This window comes from Corylus avellana, chromosome ca8 (genome assembly GCF_901000735.1).
Source record: "Corylus avellana chromosome ca8, CavTom2PMs-1.0".
NCBI lineage: Eukaryota > Viridiplantae > Streptophyta > Magnoliopsida > Fagales > Betulaceae > Corylus > Corylus avellana.
Window position 1 is genome coordinate 7,261,479 of NC_081548.1, and position 23,618 is coordinate 7,285,096.

At 34.7% G+C, this 23,618-nt stretch overlaps 2 protein-coding genes across 12 annotated transcripts; both read left to right on the plus strand.

Moving 5' to 3' along the window:
- The first annotated feature begins 1,919 nt into the window (after window positions 1–1,919).
- LOC132189330 (uncharacterized) lies at window positions 1,920–12,703 on the plus strand. 7 transcript variants are annotated; one of them, XM_059604023.1, is made up of 13 exons: window positions 1,920–2,043; window positions 2,605–2,790; window positions 2,899–3,005; window positions 3,617–3,775; window positions 4,089–4,371; window positions 4,490–4,569; window positions 7,318–7,862; window positions 7,981–8,091; window positions 8,173–8,660; window positions 10,532–10,700; window positions 11,619–11,858; window positions 11,948–12,082; window positions 12,202–12,703. In XM_059604023.1, exons 3-13 carry the CDS (start codon window positions 2,903–2,905, stop codon window positions 12,334–12,336), a joined length of 2,448 nt encoding a protein of 815 aa, XP_059460006.1. In that variant the 5' UTR covers window positions 1,920–2,043; window positions 2,605–2,790; window positions 2,899–2,902; the 3' UTR covers window positions 12,337–12,703. The 7 variants fall into 7 exon arrangements, with proteins under 7 accessions (XP_059460006.1, XP_059460011.1, XP_059460007.1 ...); XM_059604028.1 differs by having other exon boundaries at window positions 4,089–4,310; window positions 4,492–4,569; XM_059604024.1 differs by having other exon boundaries at window positions 2,605–2,727.
- A 4,160-nt stretch (window positions 12,704–16,863) lies between these two features.
- On the plus strand, window positions 16,864–21,620 carry LOC132190524 (uncharacterized). Of its 5 annotated transcripts, none has more exons than XR_009441143.1 (4): window positions 16,864–17,025; window positions 19,309–20,391; window positions 21,059–21,165; window positions 21,326–21,620. XR_009441143.1 is itself a non-coding variant. In XM_059605543.1 (4 exons), exons 2-3 carry the CDS (start codon window positions 19,493–19,495, stop codon window positions 21,093–21,095), a joined length of 936 nt encoding a protein of 311 aa, XP_059461526.1. In that variant the 5' UTR covers window positions 16,864–17,025; window positions 19,309–19,492; the 3' UTR covers window positions 21,326–21,620. The 5 variants fall into 5 exon arrangements, 4 of the variants coding, with proteins under 4 accessions (XP_059461526.1, XP_059461523.1, XP_059461524.1 ...); XM_059605543.1 differs by having other exon boundaries at window positions 21,059–21,095; XM_059605540.1 differs by lacking the exon at window positions 21,059–21,165.
- Window positions 21,621–23,618: the final 1,998 nt, after the last annotated feature.

Genomic DNA, 23,618 nt, shown 5'->3' on the forward strand with positions numbered 1-23,618 from the left:
TCGATATGAAATAAGTGTGGCAAATGAGTACAAAAAATGGTATTTGTCCATTTATACTCTCATAGAGTATAAACTTTATTGAATTTAACTTTAGTGTTGTAAAACAAAACAACATGATATCTGCCGTTAAAAAACAGATGGTGAAGATTAAATGGAAGAGATTTTAAAACAGACAACGTTGTCTCTTAAAGGAATTAATGAATTCGATTTAGACGGAACTAACATCTAATTCTAAAGAAGATCTATTATAGTCACTTGCATGTTTACACCCTCTAACACACAACTGACACAAGCCAGGCCAGCTTCAACCAATTCACGGCCTTACTTTGTACAAGAATGCCCAAAGCACTACTAAACTCCTACACCATCATCATCATTGCAATGAGTAAATACAATCTTTACAACCAAACTTTTGTACATGCACCCCCCCCCCCCCATACGCGAATGTATTCATCCTTTTCAACGTGTTTGAAGTTCATGGCTCTTTAACATTATAGTGTTGCGCCTAGGAGCCTTAGATTTTTATTTTGATATAGTTGAAGTATAAGTTCAATAGAATATAATGTATAATCGAGTTGTAACTTGAAAGGCAAGGCCCAACCAAGACCTTATCGGGACATCATTGAGACTTCGTCCTGATGACTTTATAAGGACTCACCAAGACATTGTTGAGCCCCGCTGGGCTTGCTAGAATCTGCTATGACACTTTTCAGCCTCTGCCGGAACATGTACTTGTGTGTATTTATTGCAGAGTCCCAATAGTGTCTCAATGATGTCCCAACAGTGTCCTAATGTACTACTGTCGGAACTCAATTTTTTAGTTTTTTTTTTTTTTTTTAAATTATATTAATATTTTTATGTTTTGAATAAATATTGATTTTTATAGCTTTCTATGATCCAATAAAAACATAAAAAAATATTTGTGATTTTTTATATGTGCCAAACGCCTCACCACAAAAAGTGGAAACATAAAAATACCCATATCATATCATAACTCTTAAGTGAACCTTAAAATACATATTAAGGTTCCATCTATTTTAAGGTTCTCACATACATATTTTTCTTTTAACGTTTCATATTTAGAGGTTCGCACGGATAAAAACATCATCTCCAGTAGCATTAGGTATTTTACCTAGTGAAAAAGTACAATTCTTTACTTTACCTATTGTTTTTTCACTACACTCCAACATATTCTCTATTTCATTCTCTACTTGCTTTAAAATATTATTTCTCATCATTTTTTTATTATATTATTGCCAATACATAACTAAAGGAAAAAAAACAAACACACATATAAAAATCATTCATAAAAACAAAAATAAACACATATGAGAAACATTCATCTCACATGCACGTACGAATTCTTAAAATTAATAACATAAATAAATTTTTTCATCCAACTGCAATTGATTTGTTCTGTGTGTTTACATCCGTGTGTTTCCATGAAATAAATTTTTTTTGCATTCAATTTTTTCATTCAACTGTGTGAATAAATTTTCTGAGCGAAATAGATCAATTTTGTGTTTGAGAGAGAGATGTAGCAGATGTGAAGAGCTCTTCAAAAGAAATAAAAGATGTTAGGTGAAAAGATGTGAAGTAAAGAAACAATAAACAAAAGAAAAATAAATAATATTTTATTCATCTAGTGTGCTACAGTGAATAGCTCTAAATTGCTATTCACTATAGTAATGTAGCTATTATAGCTAATGATAAATTACTCTGTTGGAGCTAAAAAAAGAGCAATAATAGCTAAATATAGCTAATATTGGTCTTTTAGCTAAAGTAAGGGTCGATTCCATCTATTATTAATACATTGAAAAACGTTTTCTACTAATACTCGGAAAAACATGTATTTTACTTAAGGTTCCCATCTATTAATACTCGGAAAAATACTCACATGCATACTTGAAACGTTTCCATCTATTTCGCATTCACCGACCCTTTTACCTCGTTTCACATTGTATCTACTAGAGAGAGCGAGAGAGACACAGAAAGAAGCGGAAGCCTGTCTGGATGCCCTGCTTCGCATCACCGTTCTACCTGGTGAAGCCCTAATCTTTTTCTTTTCTCTTGTGCTTTACTTCCTCCAACGTACAAACCCTAGCTGTTTTTTTTTTTTTTTTTTTCTTTCGAAATTCCTTATCGGTATTTTGAATTCTAGGCGGAATCATTTTGTGCATGAATTTTCTCCGTTCCTTTGTGGACATTGCTTGGCAAAGAAGCCAATGAAATTGGTTTGATTATTTTTTGAAATATTTTTTATTCATTGGTGTGAATATATATATCCACGAGTTTTACAGGAATTCATTACAATTGTCTCACTCCTCGTTTGGTTGCTGAGAAAACGGAGGAAAAGACAAGGAAATCATAGAATGTTTGTTATTTTGCCCCCCCAGAATAATATTTATTTCAATTAGCTCACCCAATTGGCTGTTTTAGGCGCAGGTTATATATTTGTTTTTTTTTTTATTGATTTTAGTTTTATTTCACATAATTTATGCCCAAATATTTGAAATTTAATATAATGGTACTACCCAAATAAGATGATGGTCATACAGGCTTTACCAATAAACTAAAAGTTTTATATTAATATTTGTTGTGCAGCTTCATTCATGTTTGGAGAAGGAGAAAGCAGTGTGTTCTGGAGCTAAGCTTTTTACTTCATAAGTGTTGTCGCTTATTGGATTGAGGTTGTATTTGCTGGGAGTATAATATAGTGAACACGCAGTAGGTTTGGTTGGCCAATGAATCGTTAAATTACTGATTCTTTTGATGTTCCACGTCTTTAGGGTATGTGGGTCTTTGCAGTCAAGGTTGCTTTGTTTCATTTCGCATGTGTATTATGTTTGTTTCTTACATTTCTAATTGAGATATCCTTCTCTCTCTCTTGCTTACCAGGACCATGCCTCGTAAAGTAAGTTATGGAATTGATTATGATGAAGACTACGATGACTATGAAGATTATGATTATGATAATGACCATGATTTTGACGTAGAAGATGATGGTCAGTAACCTTATTAACTTGAAGCTCTCCTTTCACGCTGGTCTTTTCCTTTCTTTTCCTTTTTCTCTGTTTTCTTTTCTTTTTTCTTTTTTTTGCTCTTAGTCACTTGTTCTCCAGCCCATTGTCAATGTTAGACAATTCAAATCCGGTAATGTGTGCTCAATTTGCATGATGTTTAACCTGTTCTCAACTATATGTCCTCTTTCTGTTTTTCCCTGTTTGGCAAAATGCTTATTTTCCATGCCTGTAGAAAAGGGCACTAAGGTGCATGCCTATTTAAGTTCAATTCTAGTAGCAAAGGTGTTTTCATTCAAAGGTAATGGTAACGATAGTTGTAATTGTAATTGTGTTGTTTTTTGTTATTTTATTTTTTTAACATCCTCGTAGATGTCAAGGCCACTTTCTGGTAGTGGTTACTAGAATGCAAACTTCATGGAATACTAATTATCTTGTAAAATATGGTATTTTTCTATTTATTTTCTTGCTCTCAAATACAGCTCTCAGACACGTGGATCCTATGTTGATATAATACATGCTTCTCATTATTATTTTTTGATGAATATACATGCTTCTCATTATATCAACCCCCTGATGTTTATTTTCTGTAACAGGCAAGCCACCTCAGTCAAAGCAAGGAACTACAAAGCGTGGGATTTGGAGTTGTTCCATTTGCACTTATGATAATGATGAGAGTTTCTCTGCATGTGATATTTGTGGGGTTCTTCGTAATCCGTTGATTAATGCTGGCACCAATAGGGATAAGCAAACAGGTATTCAATTGTTTCTTCTTATTATAATTCGTATCATCTTACTCTTTGGGAACTCAGCTTCTGAATGGATTGACCTTTACTGATATTTAATGTCTGATGGGACATATCTCTACCATCCCTGTTTTTTGGAAAATTTAAAATGCATGTGTTGGGTTTGGTTTTGGGCAAGATCTACCATATCAAACAAAATTTTGTATCAAGGTTGTCGTGCAGACAGTTTGTATCCATCTTAGTACCTCCCTTATTCTAGCGTCTTTGTCAGGTTTTCTTTAAAGTTTGTTCTGCTTTTATGGAGTAGATCTCTTTCATGCAGTTGAGGGCATGTGCAAAGATTCTGGAGCATCCAAAATGGCCACTTCTCTATTTGCATCATTGCCGCAACGGATACCCGAAACGGATGTATTGTTTCAAAAGCAGAATGATGTTTTTGTGAAGGAAGAGGGCAATAACTCCCACAGGCATATGAATATCCAAGGACAATTTCATGAATTCCATAAGGCTTTTAGTACTTGTAGCCATCACCATGTTAATATAGGTCCGCACATGTCTGAAAACAGGATGTGGATCTATAGAACTAGAATAAACATTCCTCTTGTAGTTGAGTATACTTTGAATCCATCAGTACTATGTCCTAATTAAAAATTTGTAGTTTCTCCTGCTAATAGCTATAGTACATTGTTAGATATATTCTAACGTTACTTATGTTAACAATACAGCCTCTTTCAAGTTTGATGTTCCATCCCCAGATGATTTGGTTTCTAATGGATTGCGCTCTGCCAAAATGGGTTCAAAAGGTATCCTATTGTGGTTGCAAATATATTTTCTCTGAAAGTTCAACTCAAATTGAAAAAAGAAAAAAAGCCCTTTTGATAAAATAAATAGTAATGGAAAGAGCTTTAGGAGCACTATATCTTTAAACTAACTTCAAAGTTAAGAATTTTTACAATCCTTCTCATTGGTATGGAAGTATCCTTTCCTTTTGAGTTCTGTGGAATCTGTTAACACAATGGTACAAGTTATCATTCTAGTTTCAATTAGCATAATTCATTATTATTCTCTATGTACAAACTTGTTTCTTAAAGCCTTATTTAAGTGGATCTCTGCTACTGCCTGTCTCCATGTCTCTAGCTATGTAGATTTCTCTTTTTTCTTGTTCTTGATTTGCTTGGTGTTTCTCTTATATATACTTTTTGTGTACTTAGGTTGCACTCCTTGCTCTTTTAATGAATTTCCTTACTTATATATTAAAAAGAAAAATCATTATTGGCCCTCTTTTATGCTACGAATAACTTTTGCCAACTTAAATGCTTAAGTGGTATAAATGCATAATGTCATGGTTATGACATGACTAAAGTTGTGGGGTGGGCTAGGTGAAGAGTTCAAATGTCATCTAGTAAGCTGGTTCAAAGTTTGTTTTCTGATTTCTAAGGGTGGGTTGGGGGTTCAAAACCTGCTCTTGTTCAACCGTGTTCTTTCGGGGAAGTGGCTATGACGCTATATACATGAGAGATAGGCTATGTGGAGAGTCGTAGTGGATTCTAAGTATGGTAGCTTGTGGAGGTGGGTAGTGTTCTAATGAGGTTCATGGGTTGTATGAGGTAGGGTTATGGAAAAATATCAGGAGGGCTTGGGGGGAGTTTGCTAGTCATACTAGATTTAAGGTTGGAGACCGCTCCAAGATTAGATTTTGGCATGACTTGTAGTGTTGAGATCAAGCCCTCATGGAAGCTTTCCTAGATTTGTATAGTATAGCTCATGTTAAGGATGCCTCTGTGGCGGGTCATTTGGAGCTTTCTAGTGGCTCCCATAACTAGAACGTAAGTTTTATCGGAGCGGTTCATGATTGGGAGGTGGATGTCTTTGTTTCGTTCTTCAATTTTGTCATGATCCTCTAGAGTGAGATGGGGAGGTAAAAAAAGCTTTGCTGGGTCCCTTCCAAGAGGGGGTTGTTTGATATTAGATCGTTCTATAATGTCCAGTCCCCCATAATGGTACTCTATTACCTTGGAAGAGTATTTGGTGGAATAAGGGGTTCATGAGAGCGGCGTTCTTTGCTTGGTTGGCCACCTTGGGGAAGATACTCACATGGATAACCTAAGGAAGCAAGATGTGATTGTGGTGGATTGATTTGTATGTGTAAGAGGTGTGGGGAGTTTGTGGATCATCGTTTTTCTCCACTGTGAGATTGCTAGTGCCTTATGGAGTGCTATCTTTAATCGTGTTGGGCTAACTTGGGTTATGCCTAGAATAGTGGTTGACCTTTTCGATTGTTGGAGAGGGTTGAGTGGCAGTCCTCAAAAGATGGTACCGTTATGCTTTTTGTGGTGTATTTGAAGGGAAAGAAATGATTGGATTTTTGAAGACCGCGAGAGGACAGTGGTGGATTTTAATTCCTCCAATATTCTTTACCACTGTGTAGCTGCTTTAGACTTCTTTAATTTGATTGGTTTTCATGTTTTTCTTTATTGTTTTTCTCTTTCTAGCTAGGTGTTTTCTTGTATACTTCATGTGTATTTGAGTTGCGTTTTCTTGTGCTTTTTAATGATATTTCAATTACCAAAAAAAAAAAAAAAAAGACATGACTAAAGTTGGCAAATAGAGTCCATTATGTTGGAGATTTATTTTGTGATGACTGATTTAAATAACGTGAGTGATAGCATAATATGAGATCACCAATTTGGAAACTCATTGTTTTTTGTTGGCAAAGATGCATTGAAGTTTATAATTGCATTTATTTTAGCGAGGAAGTCTACCTTTGAAATGAATTCCCGGACAGGTTAATCTATGTGGAAGGATGTAGTAACACAATCTTAGCATTTGGAGAATTTTGACCTGCATTTTGGGGGTCTACGGTGCACCACTTTAGGACAATCATTCTCTGGAAGAGTTGGCCCTAAATCCTTATAATAGCTCCATATGAATAAAGGGTTTTTTGGCAAGCACAACTTATGCATCCGTAAGGAATAACATACATAGCCTCATTTTTGACCCCTTGTTTATGGAGGTGGAGATGCCAATGGTGGTTCAAAGAGGCAAAGACCGTTGGCAATAAAGTTAATTATTCTGTATGGGTGGCTTGTAAGTTGATGTATTTGCTTTTTATTTATTGTTTTTTCACTATGTCGGTAATGGCCTGGTGTGGTTGATAAGTGTGTGCGTGTGTCGTATCTGAACTGAAGTGGTTTGGTTTAGATATCTTAATGTAACAAATCTATGGTAAAATAATTCCTGCCAAACTGAGTATTTCCAACATTTGAATTGTTTGAATTGGTTTGGTACTTATACCCATGGCCATTAAGTTGATTTTGGGCTAAGAATTACCCCGTTAGTGGTTGGTTCTGGATTGAGATCAAAACCTTCCTGACTTACACCTCCAGTGGCAAACTATAATTTTTTGCGTATCAAGAATTTTTCGCATCCTCTAGTTTTCTGAGAAATTCTGAGCTGGCTGGATTGATTGAATAGTTCTTTTGAAAACACTTCTTTTAGGATATCCCAAGTTTAAAATTTTTATTTTCTTTGTCTACTACTTTTACTTGCAGTCAACTCTGCGGACTTGAAATCTTCAAGAGTTTCCTCAAGCATCACTGAGAAGAATGGTCTACTTAATACAAAAGCAAGTGCTGAAAAGTTGGATATCTCATCTTCGTTGATGCGAAAAGGCAGACAAGATACTTTTGATGACAGCAATCATTCGAAGAACAGAGCTCATAATATACAATCGAGTGTAAAAGTTTCGGATAGCTCATTGGAAACTATGCCAAAACATTACAATGTCGACGCAAGCAATAATTCGAAGAATGATAGAGGAAACAAACTATCGAGTGATAAATGCTCTGATAACTCACCTGCATTGAATCTAAAAGGCAGACATGATAGAATAGATGAGAGCAGTAGTTCTTCAGTGAGTGGGGGCAAGCCAGAAAGCCTTACCAATAGTTTGAATAAAAGGGCTTTGGGTGTTGGTTCTGGGTTTTCAAATAATGTTAATGCTACAGTCACTCATTCAAAGGAACAGTATAAACCTGAAAAGTGGATGCTCCCTGACCAAGCTGAAGATACATTGACACAACTGAATCTTGCGATTGTAAGTCGACCTTTAACCCAGTCCTATAATCCAGGAGATCTAGCCTTTTAGCTCTTCTATAGTTGATTTATTATCTAGACATATCACTGATGTCATTTTGTTCAATCTGTCATTGTAGGTTGGTCATGTTGATTCTGGAAAATCAACACTCTCTGGTAGACTACTACACCTCTTGGGCCGAATATCCCAAAAAGAGATGCACAAATATGAAAAGGAGGCAAAGATACAGGTATAATCCCTGCAATTTTGTCTGTGGGTGCTTTAAAAGCATGATTTTGTTGTATTTATGTGGTGTTTGTTTCTCAACCAGGGCAAAGGGTCCTTTGCTTATGCCTGGGCATTGGATGAGAGCACTGAAGAGAGGGAAAGGGGAATAACTATGACAGTGGGTGTTGCTTATTTTGATTCCAAAAAGTATCATGTTGTTGTGCTTGACTCACCAGGCCATAAGGATTTTGTTCCGAACATGATATCTGGAGCAACACAAGCTGATGCTGCAATTCTTGTCATAGATGCCTCGTTTGGTGCATTTGAAGCTGGTATGGACAATGCTAAGGGGCAAACACGGGAGCACGCACAACTTATCAGAAGTTTTGGTGTTGATCAAATTATAGTTGTGATTAACAAAATGGATGCCGTGGATTACTCAAAGGAACGGTTTGATTTGATTAAACAACAACTTGGAACCTTTCTACGTACTTGTGGGTTTAGAGATTCTCTTATATCATGGATCCCATTGAGTGCCATGGAAAATCAAAATTTGGTGGCTGCTCCTTCTGATGTTCGTCTGCTGTCCTGGTGAGTTTGCTTTCCTCCGATTCCTTGTCACATCCTTTTGTTCTTGTAGATCTTTGAGTTTCCTATCTATGAAATCTTTTTACACCATGGGGAAATAGCAACTGAACATTAGATAATATTCAATTTTGGAAATGATATTGTACCAGTATTCAACTTAAGGAGAAAAGAAATGATGATTTCAGATTTCCTGCTTATTAATGAGATGAAGTTCCATTTGGTGATATAGATTTTGCATAAAAAATCAGTCACACTATTGTCTCTAGGAATTGAATCGGAGATTAGTTGTCCATGTTGATATTTTTAGCTCATATTTTTTTTTTTTTTGATAAGTAAATATGCATTATCAAAGCGCAGAAGAGCGCAACCCTAGTACACAGGGAGTATACAAGAGAGCGACTAAAAGGGAGAAAAAGAAGAAGAAAACATAAAAAGGAAATCGGGGAAACTAATCACTAAGGGTGCTAGCCAACCAGCTCATATTATTTGTAGTACAGTTATGGGTGTGAGGTGTACCATGGGGCTAGGCCATAGATAAATGAGAATGTGCCTTCAAATACATACTAAAATTCAAAGATTGCAAGCGTTTGGAAATAAAATGTGATGATAGGTTGCATACTTGTGCTCAAAGTTGATATTCTAGAGTCTTGACAATTAGCAACTTCTGGATAAAAGCAAGCCAAAATTTGGAGTTTGCTAGCATTTAGAAATACAAATGTGATAATAGGCTGCATATTCATGCTCAAAGCAGTGTTGTCAAAAGGCAAGCTGGGTGCTTTCCTAGGCGTTAGGCGAGGCAAGTTGCCACCAAGGCATCTCTGAAGCTTTGAGGCAACCGCCCCACTAGAATCACTATTTTCGCATAAAGTTCCAGGTGCTTGAGGTGATCATCTCTCTAAAAGTTCCAATAATTAAAAGATGGACCAAATAATTCTTTAGTGAAATGGCTTCTTAAAGTTCAGTAAAAGGATAATTTTGTCATTAGCAAAGGTGAGTCACTAGAATCAAATAAAATTGGTTGCTTGGTGGATCCTACCAAGTCAGTAAGATGCAAAAAGGCAAAACGATTGTGAGAGAAAAAAGATCCATTACACGTAGAGTCACTTGATTATGATATTCCAGTGCATTAAATGTGTATACAAACTATGTTTAGAACTTGGCAGCTTCACTTCACCGAGTAATTTGCCTTTTAGAGGCCTCACACCTTGAGCTGGCCTTTGGCCTCTGACAACATTGGCCCAAAGACTAGAGTTTAGATGGTAGTAACTTCAGAGTAAAAAATAAAGCAAAAAGGATTATAGCATCCTGGGTTTTTTGGCCTAAGAATTATAATCTTAAGGTTTAAAAATGTCATGATTTTAGTACTGAGGAGGCAGTGAAGATTGAGAAATTTGAATAAGTTCTATTCTGGATCATATTTTCGAAGCTCTTTCTTTCCTTTCATGTTCTCTTTTGCCCCTTCCCAGGAAAACCTTTCTCTAGGTAGAAAGTAATAAAGCAGTAGAAGAGAGAATGAGCTAATATTTATTCTGGTATCTTGTCACGTGCCAATGGTTCAAGTTAATATAAAAGGTGAATGAAAGTAACAGATAAAAGCAAAGGGACATTAATAGGATGATGCTTGACATCCCTGTTTTGGTTAAATCAAGTATGCCAATCGTTTACAATAAAATCAAGTGACTTAATAATGAGATAGTATATTAGCATCATTGGTATACAATTATTTTCCAACTGGTTCTGTTTAGTGCCTTCAATATCTTCATGTTGGGTTAGTTGCTTTCTTTGTCTCCGATATCATGGACTCTCTCATACAGATTATGAAATGCAACTGATATTGCAAATATTGAAAATTGAGCAAGGTAATTGAAATGCAGGTATCGTGGACCTTATTTGCTGGATGCAATTGATTCCCTCCAACCTCCCACAAGAGATTTCTCAAAGCCCCTAGTTATGCCTATATGTGATGTTATTAAGTTGCCTACAATGGGGCAGGTGTGCGCCTGTGGTAAACTAGAAGCTGGAGCTCTTCGGAGTGGATCCAAGGTACACATCGGGTGGTATTGGAAGCTGTCATTGATCAATTAATTAAGGGGTTCAATTTTTCATTCTCCAACATACTTTCATTATTTTAACATCATAGACTTATGCTATTTAAGAATCTCCATTTATAGTTGAGTGAAGCTAAGCTTCTTTGATGGCATGCAGACCACACTGTCATAGTGTTATACAAGGAACGTCTTAAATTAGTCTTTGTGAGAATATCAACTTATATTGCACCATTTACTGATTTCCATCTTTCATGTTTTTTTTTTTTCAATGAAAACCTTTGTGCTTAAATGTACTTTTAGATATGGAAAATGCTAGACATCCCAAGACTTCCTTCCCAAAAGTTATTCCCAAATGATGTGTCACCATCTTATGAGTTGGTGACACACTTCCCAAAATAATAAATCTCATGAGATGGTGACACATCATTTGGGAGGAAATTTTGGGATGTGTAGCACTCCTCTTTAGATATTTACTACACAATTTTTATGCTATGATAACTCTTCTGCAATAGTTACTATTATAAATTGTCTTTCTTTTTGAAATGTAGAGTTTGCATCTAGCATAATGTACTATAAGTGACAGATGATCTCAGAACATTGAATATGTGGGTCTCCAAATGGAAAGAGGAGATGGCTCAAAATTTGTTTAGATTGTGTTTTTACTGTCTCACCTGGCGATCTTTGGTTTGATCGATATACCTATTAAATTGGCAGTCCGTATTTTTTTTTACCTTGATAGAAGTGATCCACATGATTGGATTACAGTTTCATGCATGTAGTGTGGGATTCAGATGCCTGTTTTGTATGCCTATGATATAGATCGATGGTTTTAGTTGAAAGTACTCTATTTACATGAAGCATAATTTATTTTCCTAGTTTGATGGCCATAACTGTATTGTGTGTGAAATTGTAGGTTCTAGTTATGCCGTCAGGAAATGTAGGGTCGGTACGTTCCTTAGAACGCGACTCTCAGGCTTGTACACTTGCAAGAGCTGGAGACAATGTGACTGTTGGTCTTCAAGGCATTGATGGGGGCCATGTGATGGCTGGGGGGGTGCTATGTCACCCTGATTTTCCTGTTGCTATTTCCAAACATTTGGAACTGAAGGTCCTTGTTTTGGATGTTACAACCCCGATATTGATTGGCTCTCAGGTGTGTTCTTTTGTGTACCTAACGTATATCTATGTTGTTTTCATTATGTTGATTTATGGAAACAAAATAATCCTGAGTGGAATGAACAGTTGGAGTTTCATGTACACCATGCAAAGGAAGCTGCAAGAGTTGTCAGAATAGTGTCTTTACTTGATCCAAAGACTGGCAAGGTGACAAAGAAGGCACCTCGCTGCCTTACTGCAAAGCAAAGTGCAGTTATTGAGGTGAATTAAGATGACAAAAGTTTTGCTACTTTAATCTAAAGTTAATTAGTCCAATACTGTTTTTGGGTTGTAGCATCAAGCTTTGTTTTGACCATTTTTTTCTTTCCTTCCAACTTCAGGTGGCTTTGCAAGGACCCGTGTGTGTGGACGAGTTTTCAAGTTGTAGAGCTCTTGGGAGGGCGTCTCTAAGAGCATTAGGAAGAACAATTGCTCTCGGGATCGTAACCCGAGTAATCGAGGAGCAGCAGGATTAGTCGATCTCAACCTAAGAGATTCCTCAATATATTATGAGATCTTTTGCCTTCTGTAGTGTTGCATTAACCATTCCAACAAATTTTGTTTTTTTCCCTTTTATCTCCCTTTAGACGCCAGAACTGTTCAACTGTGTTATATGCTACGGAAAAACCTGGTGACAGAACCAGTGATGGGCTCATGAGTTTTCTGTCGATTTTAATGTGAATGAAAGGAAATCTTTTGGGGGGTTGTTTGTTGTATGTGCATTATACAAGAAATCTGTGGGTCGAACATGCCTGTACCTTGTAATATTTATTGATTCTTTAAGCAATATTCTCCTGGGTCACAAGGTATATAATATATTTATTTATTTATTCATTACTTGAAGTTCTCTGTGTCGCATTTGATTGTCATTACCGACATTCTTTTTGGTAAAATTATTTTGGGATTAGCTAGAGAAGTTTTTTTTACAGGAGGGCATGATACTAGCAAAAATGTCCTTTTCAGTTACTGGCCCAATGGCTAATATCATGCATTATTGCTCTGTTTATTGGTCAATTTTTCGGAGATTTTTAAACGTACACAATAATAATTGAAGCATGGTGCTTGTCCATAACCCGGAGTCTAGCAAATTGGATACCTATAAGTTTGTGGTCCTCTCAAATTTGAAATCCAAATTGTAACGGAGAAGGCAAGTGTAGGGCACCCTTCCTCAAATGTGAAACCCAAATTGTAACGGGGAGGGTAGGTGTAGGGCACTTCAACTTCGGATTGGTGGATTTCATATTCCGGGCTGGTCAGAGTAGGTGAGCTTTGTATCTACCCTTGTATGTACATGCTGACCGAATTACGTGGAAGGGATCCGCATCCGAACATGATCCGTATCGGTAATCTTAATTGGGTCACAAATTCTTTCTTAATTCTAATTCATAGTGAAACCTCTCTCTCATATGAGGAAGAAAAAACCTCAATCAACGATCGGAGAGTATCTTATGAAATAGTAGTGGTGTCCATAGCAGTAAACCAGGAAGACGAAACCAGCGAATAAATAAAAGAAGATGAACGAGAGATAAATGTGAACAGAAGATAGACAAAAAAAGTCTTCAAAAAAATCTCACCTAAAGAAGAAAAAGTGAAAACTCACAAGAGAGCAGAGTTCAATTCCGACGGCAAATAATTACAAAAGCAATAGAAATTTGTATTTGTATCGGCAGGTTTATACCGTTGCTCTCTCTGCTATAAAAAAAAACACATCAAAGAGAAGAAAATGAAAACATTTCAATGAGTTTGACTTTCAAAAAAACGTGCAATTGCGAGGGAGTGCTTGACTTGGAGACACGTGGCGTGACAAGTGTAAGGTCCAGGTGTAATGACGGCTGCGCCATTTCAGTCTAAAACAAAGAAAATAATCAAATATCATTGATGCCAATAGAAATTCTTCTCTCTCTCTCTCTCGCTCTCTGCATTTATAATTAGTGAAGTTTACTTATTTATTTATTTATTTTTAAATTAACGAAATATTAATTGTGTACGTAATGTTTTGTTGACTTGTATGGGGTGTAGCATATTAATTAATGAGTAAATTGTCTTCTACTTCAAATATGAAAAAAATTAAATAAAAAGTTAATGACGCCTTTTTCTTCCCTATTGCGATGTCCATGCATGTATTTCCTTTTGTAAAAGTAAAGTAACATCATAACCCATTCTCTTTCTCCAAACATTGGCAAAAATAAAAAATAAAAAAAATTTAACACAACTTTACTTTCTAAAAAGAAAATGCTGATAAAGAATTTGACAAAGTTTTTTATTTTTATTTTTTATAATTGGGTTAGATTATTTAATTTAGTCTATTACTTTTCTCCAACTTATGGCATATTTGGGTGTGCGTTTGAATGGCTTAAAAGTGCGTTTAACACTAAAAAAGTCTGTTTGAAAAAAAAAATACATGTTTGGTAAAAAAAATGACAAAAGCTTAAAAATGAAACTTTTGCCAAAAACTTTTTTTTTTTTTTTATAACTTAAAAACTTTATTTCTCAAACGCAATCACAAACAAGCTCTTACTGCATGTTTAAGATTGCGTTAGAGCATTCACATTCGGTTCAACAAAATAGCATTTTGGCTATTTTGTGGAGCCATAGTGTTAAAATCATTCTCCATCCGGCTTAGCAAACTAGCCAAGAGTTTGCTGAGGAGCTACAATGCTTAACAACTTTTGTTGAGCACTATAGCTCAACAATGTATAATCTTATTAATAAAAAAATTATTTTATCCTCCGTCTTCTAATTAAAAATCATTTAAACTTCTCTCTCATTACTCGTAGAACAACATAAAGAATAAAGTATAATAAATTTTAAATAAAATATTAAAAGTTGATAACTAAAATGTTGAGCCGGATGTAAGTACTTTAAAAGAGATAATATTTAAAATAGAAAAAAGTTATATTTTGGCTAAATTTAGCTAAACTTTTGCTGAGCCGGATGTGAATGTTAGAGAGGGTAAAAAGTACTTTTAATACCTAAAAAAGTTGTACCAAACAAAAAATTGACATATTTGGTAAAAAATTTCAAAATTATTATTTTTTGACTTTTTTACTCTAAAATGGCCATTTAGAAAAAGCTTAAAATTGAAGGGTTTTTTTTTTTTAAAAAAAAACAACTCATTTTAACTCTAAATGCTTACTTCTCAACACAATCCCAAATAGATTCCGTATATATTTGATTAATATTAAAATACTCTTTTTAAGGGCTGATTGTAATTAAATCAATGAAATTTGAATATCATACTTAATTACTACCATGTAAATAGAGACATTTGTATTGTAAACATATGAAGTTAATGAGCACAAATCAATTTAGTCTTGGAAATTATTTCAAGTGGTAGACGTAGGTGTCTAACACCAAACCATATGTAAGTTCCTTGTGTTATCTTCTCTCTCTCACTCTCGTTGTTATTTCCGCCTCATCATTATTTCAATACCAAACATGCTCTAAGTGTATTAAATTAATATTTATTCAATCATTATTTCAACACCAAACATGCTCTTAGTGTATTAAACTAATATTTATTCAAAATGTATGAGCTTAAAAATATGAATTGAAGGAATTTTGTTCAACCATGTTTAAAGGAAGACCATGTCCTAAACAATCCATCCTGTCCATTTGTCAAATATAAGTAGCATAGACCATGCACATCTCTACTTTATATCTTATGGTTACTATCGTTATCATTGTCATGGCCTTCAAGATTATGTTGATTTGTATCATATTTAATGTATTCAGTAAGAAAAGTGATTGGAATAAACTAAAAGCATTGTTTATTATGTGATATTAGTAAAATTTATCCTACTAAACCATCCAATTCATGTGTTCTTCTTTGTTGTACGGTAACAAGACTGCTTCAAGAGTTGGTTGGAACTTTCATATCATAATTGTAAGATAGTTGTAGGAGTAAGAAGAAGAAGAAAAAAAAAAAAAAAAACAGTTTATAGCATTACTCGTGGCACAATTACAAGCGATACAAAATAAAATGATAAATTAGAAAATGATAACATTTTTTTTTTAAATTGAAATGGAGACACTGTTTGGCATTGGACAATGGATAATTACTGTTTAGTGGTCTGGAACTATGACAAGATTTGATTAATGTGGGAAAAAGTAAGAATGTTTGGTATGAAAAAGTTTTTTAAAAAAAATGTTTTGTAGTGATTTTTTTATTTGAATAATAATAAAAAATGATTGCCTTGATGTAAAAAAATAAAAATGTTAAGAGTTGAATTTGAAATGAATAATATGAGAACTTTTTTTGGGTCATTGGCAAACTGGATCATATCCTTAGAACATATGAGGATTGTAATATAAGAAATGCACGGAAATTGACCTCTGTGAAATATACAACATGGATGTTCATAAGGACGGAATTAGGATTTTTTTTTTTAAAAAAAAAAATCTAGATGCATGGTTCCATCCTTAGACGTGCATTTAAAATACATACGAGAATTACATGCGGTTAGCGACATATCCTTATCAACCTCTCTTCAAGATAATAAAGATAAAGATCACAACAATTCAAATGCTTGATAGTTCAAATAATAAGATAATTCTTATTATCTTGTATAGAGTTAGTTTAGTTTTCAAACTATACTTACGTCTATCTCATTGTAACAAATATGATTTTAAATATACAACCTTAACCTACATTAAAGGTAAGATAGCAACAATTCATATTATCAGATGTTATACATGCTTTAAAAAATAGATGTCGCATTCATACTCAATTAATTCTATTAAAAATAGACATAAAAATTACAAATTTCAAAAATTTTCCCAACCAAGTTGTGCATCAAAAAGTGTGAACACTTTGTCGCCCATCAATGTTCAATTGCTGAAAACAAGACCAAAATCAAATAAAATAAAATAAAAAGAAGAGTGAATATAATGAAGTTTTTCTTAGTCAATGCTAAAGGGTATTATCGTCAATGAGCATTAGAGGGTGTACTTTACCTTTTTTAACCTCTTCTTTTGTAAAAGAAAGAGACAGAGAAAGAGAACAGACCCTACCCAATACTGCTCCTGAGAGTCTGAAACTGACTTCCCCAATCGCCCACACAAACCGAAGAGAACCAAGTCTCTGTCTTTCTCTCTGTCCAGTTCCGTTTAAGGCTTTATCTCTATCTGGGTTTGTTAATTCCAGCCCAGAATTTCAATATATGGTGAGTTATGTTCGATTTCTATGTTGTTTATCACTTGCATGTCTCAGTTTTTCATGTGTGTGTGTGTGTGTATGTTTTCTGAATAATAATAAAATTAGTTATGTAATGGGTCTCTTTTGATTTTACTGGATACCCATGTTGTGGATTTAACAAATTTTCATTTTGCCTTTTTATTTTAGTTCATTTTATTCAGTGTTTACTTTTTAGAATCGTTTTGGTGAATGCCTATGATCGTGGATTGATTGATTTTGTTAATTTTGGTGCATTCTTAATATGTACTCGTCTATCAGTTAGTACTGGCCCACGGGGTCTTTGATAAATTCATTGAATACCAATGATTTTGGATTGGGATTATATTTTCTCAACTGATGGAACATGGTTAATTGGATCATTTTGTTTTGAAAATTTTAGGAGGTTGACCAATTTTTTTTTATTTTTTATTTTATTTTTATTTTAATATCGTTAGTGTGTATTTCATTGCTGCTCATACATGTTAGTGTTGAATTGTTATCTCTTCTGACAATATCAGCAATCCAACTTTTTCAAAAAATCAAGCTTAATTTTTTTTTTTTAATAAATTAGTTTGGTACGAGAGTCTGTCGATTTATTTCCTCCCATAAAATTAAGCATTCAAATTCTGTTCTGATCTAAACAATAAAAATCAAAAGAGTTGATATAACCTTTTTTTGGCTGCTGAAGAGAACTATTAAGAAGAAAAGAAATTGAGTTTTGAATGTTAGGTTTTATGTTGTTTGGTTCCCAGAAAGTGAAAGGGTCTTATGGTTATACTAGGCTTACTTCATTTGATTGTTTTGTTAATTTTATGTTTTGAATACTGATTACTGACTCTGAAAATTCTATATAACATTAATGATATTGTGTTCATACAAAGCCTAACTGTCTTACTAACCCTATGGAACAATGACCTAGAGATGACAGTACCCTGTTTGTTCAGTGAAAAGTGTTGCAAATGCTTGTATCGTTTTGCACTGCTATATATGAAAACTGATGATATATAGCTTACCATGGTCATTGTTTCTGACATCTTATTGAATGGAATAAACTAATGTTGGTTTTTGGATCTTTAGGACTTGTTTAGTACGTGGAATGGCTATTCTGTTAAGAAAATGAGTAGTTATTACTAGGAATGAAAGCAAGTGGAATGGAATAATTATTCCTATTCCGTAGTTTGGTGACAACACATGTTTTCATTGGCATTGTACCAAAATTACTAAAATACCCATGATATATATATATATATATATATATAAAACCTGGAATTGTTCAAGTATTTATGCTTTCTTTCATGTGATAGATTCTTAGGGTTAGGGCTAATTCTTTTTTATTTTTTTTCTCCCCTTTCCATGTTCAAGCATTTTGTGTACATCTATGGATGTTTTGGTTTAATTTTTCCTCAGTTTGTGATAATTAGTGTTCCTTATATGATGTGACATTTCCGTGTGATTGGAATTGTTGTGATGCTTATGTTGAAGTCATTTGAGAGCGAAGCCAATGCTTCTAGAATTGTTATGGGAAAATCAGAAATATGATTTCTGATGGTGTTAGAAATGTGCAGAAAGGTTTAAAGGAGGTGCTTAGGAGTAGGGGTTGAGGAGGAGATGTCAGATGTGACGCAGGAGATGAGGTTGGCTGAGGAGGCAGGTATGGTTGGGGATTTGGCCGATGAGACGGAGAGAGGTTGCAGATGTGATTTTCTCTTTTTTTTTTTTTTTTAATTATTTTGCAGAAAAAAAAAAGTTAATGGGTTGTTTGGAAAACTCATTCCATTCCTCAAGGAATAGCTATTCCCCTCTTTTTTAAGAGGAATAGGTACTCCTAGGAATGATGTGCAACCAAACAAAAGAATAGCCATGCCATAGGAATAGGCATTCCATTCTAGGGGTCTATTTCACGTACCAAACGGGCCTTAGAGTTCTCCTAAAATGGTGTTGCCTACAATGGTGGCACTTCTTGCTTACAACAAGAAAATTGTGTCTGTATGTGTGTTTAACTTTTTTTGAACTTAATGAATAAAATGCTTCTTCTCAGTTTCCTGGTATTGGTGTCTTTATTGATTTAATGTTTTCTGAAATGTTCTATGATAGGTTCAACTAGTCCTGTTACTCAAGGAAGTTCTGTGTCTTTTAGTTTCTATATGGTTTTTGGTTCTTTTAAATATTCCCTGGAGGAGAATTTAAGTTTAACTTACATTTTTAAACAAATTTCTATTTTCCCTCATGTCTTCCACTTTTCACCTGAATTCTAATTAGTGTTATGTTTTAGTATGCAGCTTTGTATAATAGCATGTTGTACTACTTCAAGAACTCGATCTATTTAGTTTGACGCAAAAGCTTGGCTAGATTTTTTTCCTTGATACTTCCATCAAGTTGTCGTTTGATTGACAATTTCTATCTAGGAGTGAGCTGCATGCCATCTGCTTGTATATTTTCAAGTGAAAAGTCTCTTCATGGCCCTAAGACCTTTTTATGAAAGAGGATGTCAACCCAATGTATCCAATACGGACGATATCCAATTAAATACCAATTGGGAAGATGTGATTTGCCCTATATGCTTGGACTTCCCTCACAATGGTGTACTCCTCCAATGCTCATCTTATGGGAAAGGGTGTCGTCCTTTTGTTTGTGACACTGACCATTTGCACTCAAATTGCTTGGACCGGTTCAAAAGTGCTTACGGTATGTCATCACCTTCAACATCTGATGCGACTCCTGTGGAAAACACTGAGCCAGTGGTATCCAAAGGCAACGATAAACCAAGCTGTCCCTTGTGTAGAGGAGAGGTTACTGGATGGGTGGTTGTTGATAAGGCCCGTCTATATCTGGATGAAAAGAAGCGTTGTTGTGAGGAGGAACGATGTACATTTAGGGGAACATACTTAGAACTACAAAAACATGCTCAACTGGAACACCCTCATGCACGTCCATCAAAGATTGATCCTGCTCGGCAGCTTGATTGGGAGAATTTCCAGCAGTCCTCTGAGATCATAGATGTTTTGAGCACTATTCATTCAGAAGTCCCACGCGGGGTGGTTTTGGGAGACTATGTAATTGAATATGGGGATGATGAAACTGGAGATGAGTTTGAGGACTTTCCTGGTGATGAAGGGAACTGGTGGACCTCTTGTATCTTGTATCAGGTGTTTGATAACTTCAGGAATTCTAGAAACAGAAGAAGGTCAAGAGTTAGTGATACAAGAAGGGGAAATCGCCGTACAAGTTATGATACTTCCATTTCTGATGAGGGTTCTGTAACATCTGTAGAATATTCTGACTATAGGGTAGATGAGACAGATGATGAGTTTGTGAGTACAAATATCCCCTCAAGGGGCAGCTCCAGTCATCGCAGGTTGTAGTGCTTCTTCCATATCTCAATTTTCTTATCAGATGCTTTTTATGGTTGTTGTGCTTTGGTTTTCAAGCTTTGTTTTACTGATTGATGTTATCTATCAATTAATCAGATTTCTGGCTTTTGAATGTTGAGATCAATTTCTTTGTGATGTAGGAACCTTAAAGAGTTTAAAACAAATAGTATATATGTGAAACATCTTGTAATGCATCTTAAGATGTTGATTAAAGTTAACTTGGCAAATATTGACAAGCCAATTAAGTTTCTTGTAAACAAATATAATCATCTAAATTTCAAGATATTTTATCCATAGTTGGGTAAGCGGAATTTCAACCTGATTTTATAATGGCTTTGTGTTTCTGTTTTTGACTTTGGAGTTGGTAAGGTTGACTCCTTAATGTATTGGCATAGTTTGTGACGGGTGATTTTGATGTGAACCAGGTCAAACTATTATCAGTGATACTATTGATGTGGTACCATTTTAGCATGCATGACACTATTGATGTGGTCAAGTTTTGAAAAGGTTTTCATATTGAAGTCGTAACCTTGAATAGTAAGGTTGGGATACGTATGTATATGGACATTAGCATGCATATTAGTTAATATCAGAGCACTTCCTGGTTTCATATTTTTATAAAAAATTTGTGTATTGCTGTTGTATTCACAGTTCTCGAAGACGCCGTTCCCGCTTTTACGACAGTTAGGTATGCGCTGCTCATGGATACTCTTTTACCCAATCGAATCTCTGTTGACCTTTTCTTGGGGTCTTAAAATGTAATTACATTTTCAATGCATCATCATAGCCCGCTTTTTATTAATTTTTTTTTTATTACAATACAATTCCTCTCTTCATTGCTTGAGGTGGGAGAGCACATTTGAGTGTGCTATGTTTATGTCTCTTTGAGTCATATAACTTATCGTTTTTCTTTCACAGTGTTTGGTTAGAAGTGAAGCGAAAAACAGAGAGAGAGATCCACCGGAAGTGGAAAGCCTTCTATGCTTGCTGTTGAGAGTTGGAAAAGCTACATCTGGAATCTTATCTTTGTTACATTTGTGATGGGATATGCTGATTAGACTTGAATGAACTCAACATGTGGTTATGCTGTGATCCCTTCTGTTAACTCTTCAACATTTCTCTTTTGCTATAAATATTTTTTTTTATACTCTGATAGAAGTCTGAAGGATGATGGGGAGAAGTATTATAACTATGGAAAGTTTGCTGATAAACCTACCATTTTGTTCTGTAACCTTTCTGCTCACCAACTTCTGGCATAGCTAACATCTACCATTTTGTCTCAAGCTTTACTTAAAGAAACAAGAAAAAAGAAAAGAAAAGAAAAGTCAAGTCCAAAGCAATGGCCAAGCTAGAACTTGGAAGTATTATATGACTTAACTCTTTACCAAAGATTGTTTGTAGCGTGAACAAATTTCAGGCTATCCTTCAAGCAGGTTTGAGCAGCCCTTTTCTATTTCTTCAACCATTGTGAGATGGTTACATAACTAGGAAGATCTCAATAGTTTAAATCCCCTATAAAATGGAAAAATGCTTGGGGCTATGGCTTTTATTACTACAACTCTTTTAGAAATTTGCGCTTTACAAGGCACTTCTAGTAAAAGTTGGAATACTTTTATTAACCCTAAGAGCCTGTTTGAGATTGTGTTAAAGAGTTTAAAAAGTACTTTCAATACCTAAAAACCTATCCTAAACAAAAGTTGGATTGTTTGGTAAAAAATTTTAAAAGTACTTATTTGACTTTTTTACTTTAAAAATTGTTAAAACATATTTTTAGTAAAAGTTTAAAAATAAGGCTTTTGTCGATAAATGTTTTTTTTTTTTTTTGACTTTTAACATGCTTAGCTTAGGTAAAGGACTTCGTGTTTTTGGTAAATTACAGCCCTTGCCATTATAATTTGGCCATACTTACCTTGGAAGAGGGTCAAGTTCAGAAATGTGTCTATAAATAATCAAAGCTACACCAAAAATTGGATTTGGGGTGGGGCAAAACGTCATTTCAGGTGCATAACAATTGGGCAAGTGGTCTTTTTCTTGTTGCCAGCCAAATAATTTCCGTGTTCTATCGTATTATCCCATTTATATGCCTGATAAAGACATCCCCTGTGTTTGGTGTTGGAAGAATATTAAAGGACAAAAGATGCCGTCTTGGAAGGATTCTTTCAGAAGCACTTGTCAGTCAATGTCTTGGCTACAGAAGTCTGCCACAAATAGTTGCCTAAAATATTCCCATAGGAAAAGGATTTCTTGCGAGACTCAGCTGCCCCTAAACAATTCGTGAAGCTCATTTGCTCGAAGTATGTTTATGTAATCCTTCTTCGAGGTTGTTCGAATTACGTACAATTCAGACATTTAATTATAAAGAATCCCAAGTCAAAGTGAAAAAAAATACCCCATTATAGAATCAAATTTGTCATATAAATATATTATACCGAAATATATAAACAAAAATATACTTTTTTTTTTCCTAGTGTTGTGGAGGTAATTAAGTTCACACTCTTACATTCCCATTTTATGAACTTAAATAAGCTATTTGGGATTATGTTGGGATATAGAGTTTTTGTTTATAGAGAAAGCTGAAAGAACATTTTAGAGAAAGAAACATCATTTTCAAGCTTCCACCAAAACGCAGTTTTGAGCTTTTTTTCGAGCAAAAAATGTTTTTGTCAAATAGACTTTTTGTTCGCTTAGTTTGACTTTTGAAGTACTAAAAACCATTTTAAACTCTTTATTACAATCCCAAACAAAGTCTAAATCACTTTTTTAATAGATTAATCCGATATCCGTAATTGAGCCGTGTTTGTTTGCAGCAATAATATCATTTTTGGCACTCTTTCTTTTCTTGCTTGAAGAAACATAATCCTCAGATTTCTTCAGCAATGACATTTTTCATCCTAAAAGCCCACGCAATTGGATTCCCATTTTATGAAGCATTCACCTTTTTTTTTTTTTAATAATTAATATATCAATCAAGGACTAAAAAATAAAATAAAGCTTACGCAGATGGAGTAAGAAAAGGGGCAGCCGATATCCCCCAATAATTGAGCCGTGTTTACGAAATGTTCACTAAGTTTGTGACCAAACACAGAATGAAGTTAGGGAATGTTTGTTAACTGACATACAAAGGTTCTTCTTGCCCATCTTGGTCCAAAAAATAGGTTAGTGTAAAGCAGTTTTCTTTCAAATTGGATTGTAAATAACTTCTGCAGCTCAA

Excerpts from the sequence above, each read along its gene's own strand:
- LOC132190524 (XM_059605540.1), top strand. The coding sequence starts at position 19,493 with ATGGCCCTAAGACCTTTTTATGAAAGAGGATGTCAACCCAATGTATCC. Across the intron at positions 20,392-21,325 it reads GGCAGCTCCAGTCATCGCAG|TGTTTGGTTAGAAGTGAAGC; the intron begins GTTGTAGTGCTT and ends TTTCTTTCACAG.
- LOC132189330 (XM_059604023.1), top strand. The coding sequence starts at position 2,903 with ATGCCTCGTAAAGTAAGTTATGGAATTGATTATGATGAAGACTACGAT. Across the intron at positions 4,570-7,317 it reads TGCCAAAATGGGTTCAAAAG|TCAACTCTGCGGACTTGAAA; the intron begins GTATCCTATTGT and ends TTTTACTTGCAG. Across the intron at positions 10,701-11,618 it reads CTCTTCGGAGTGGATCCAAG|GTTCTAGTTATGCCGTCAGG; the intron begins GTACACATCGGG and ends GTGAAATTGTAG.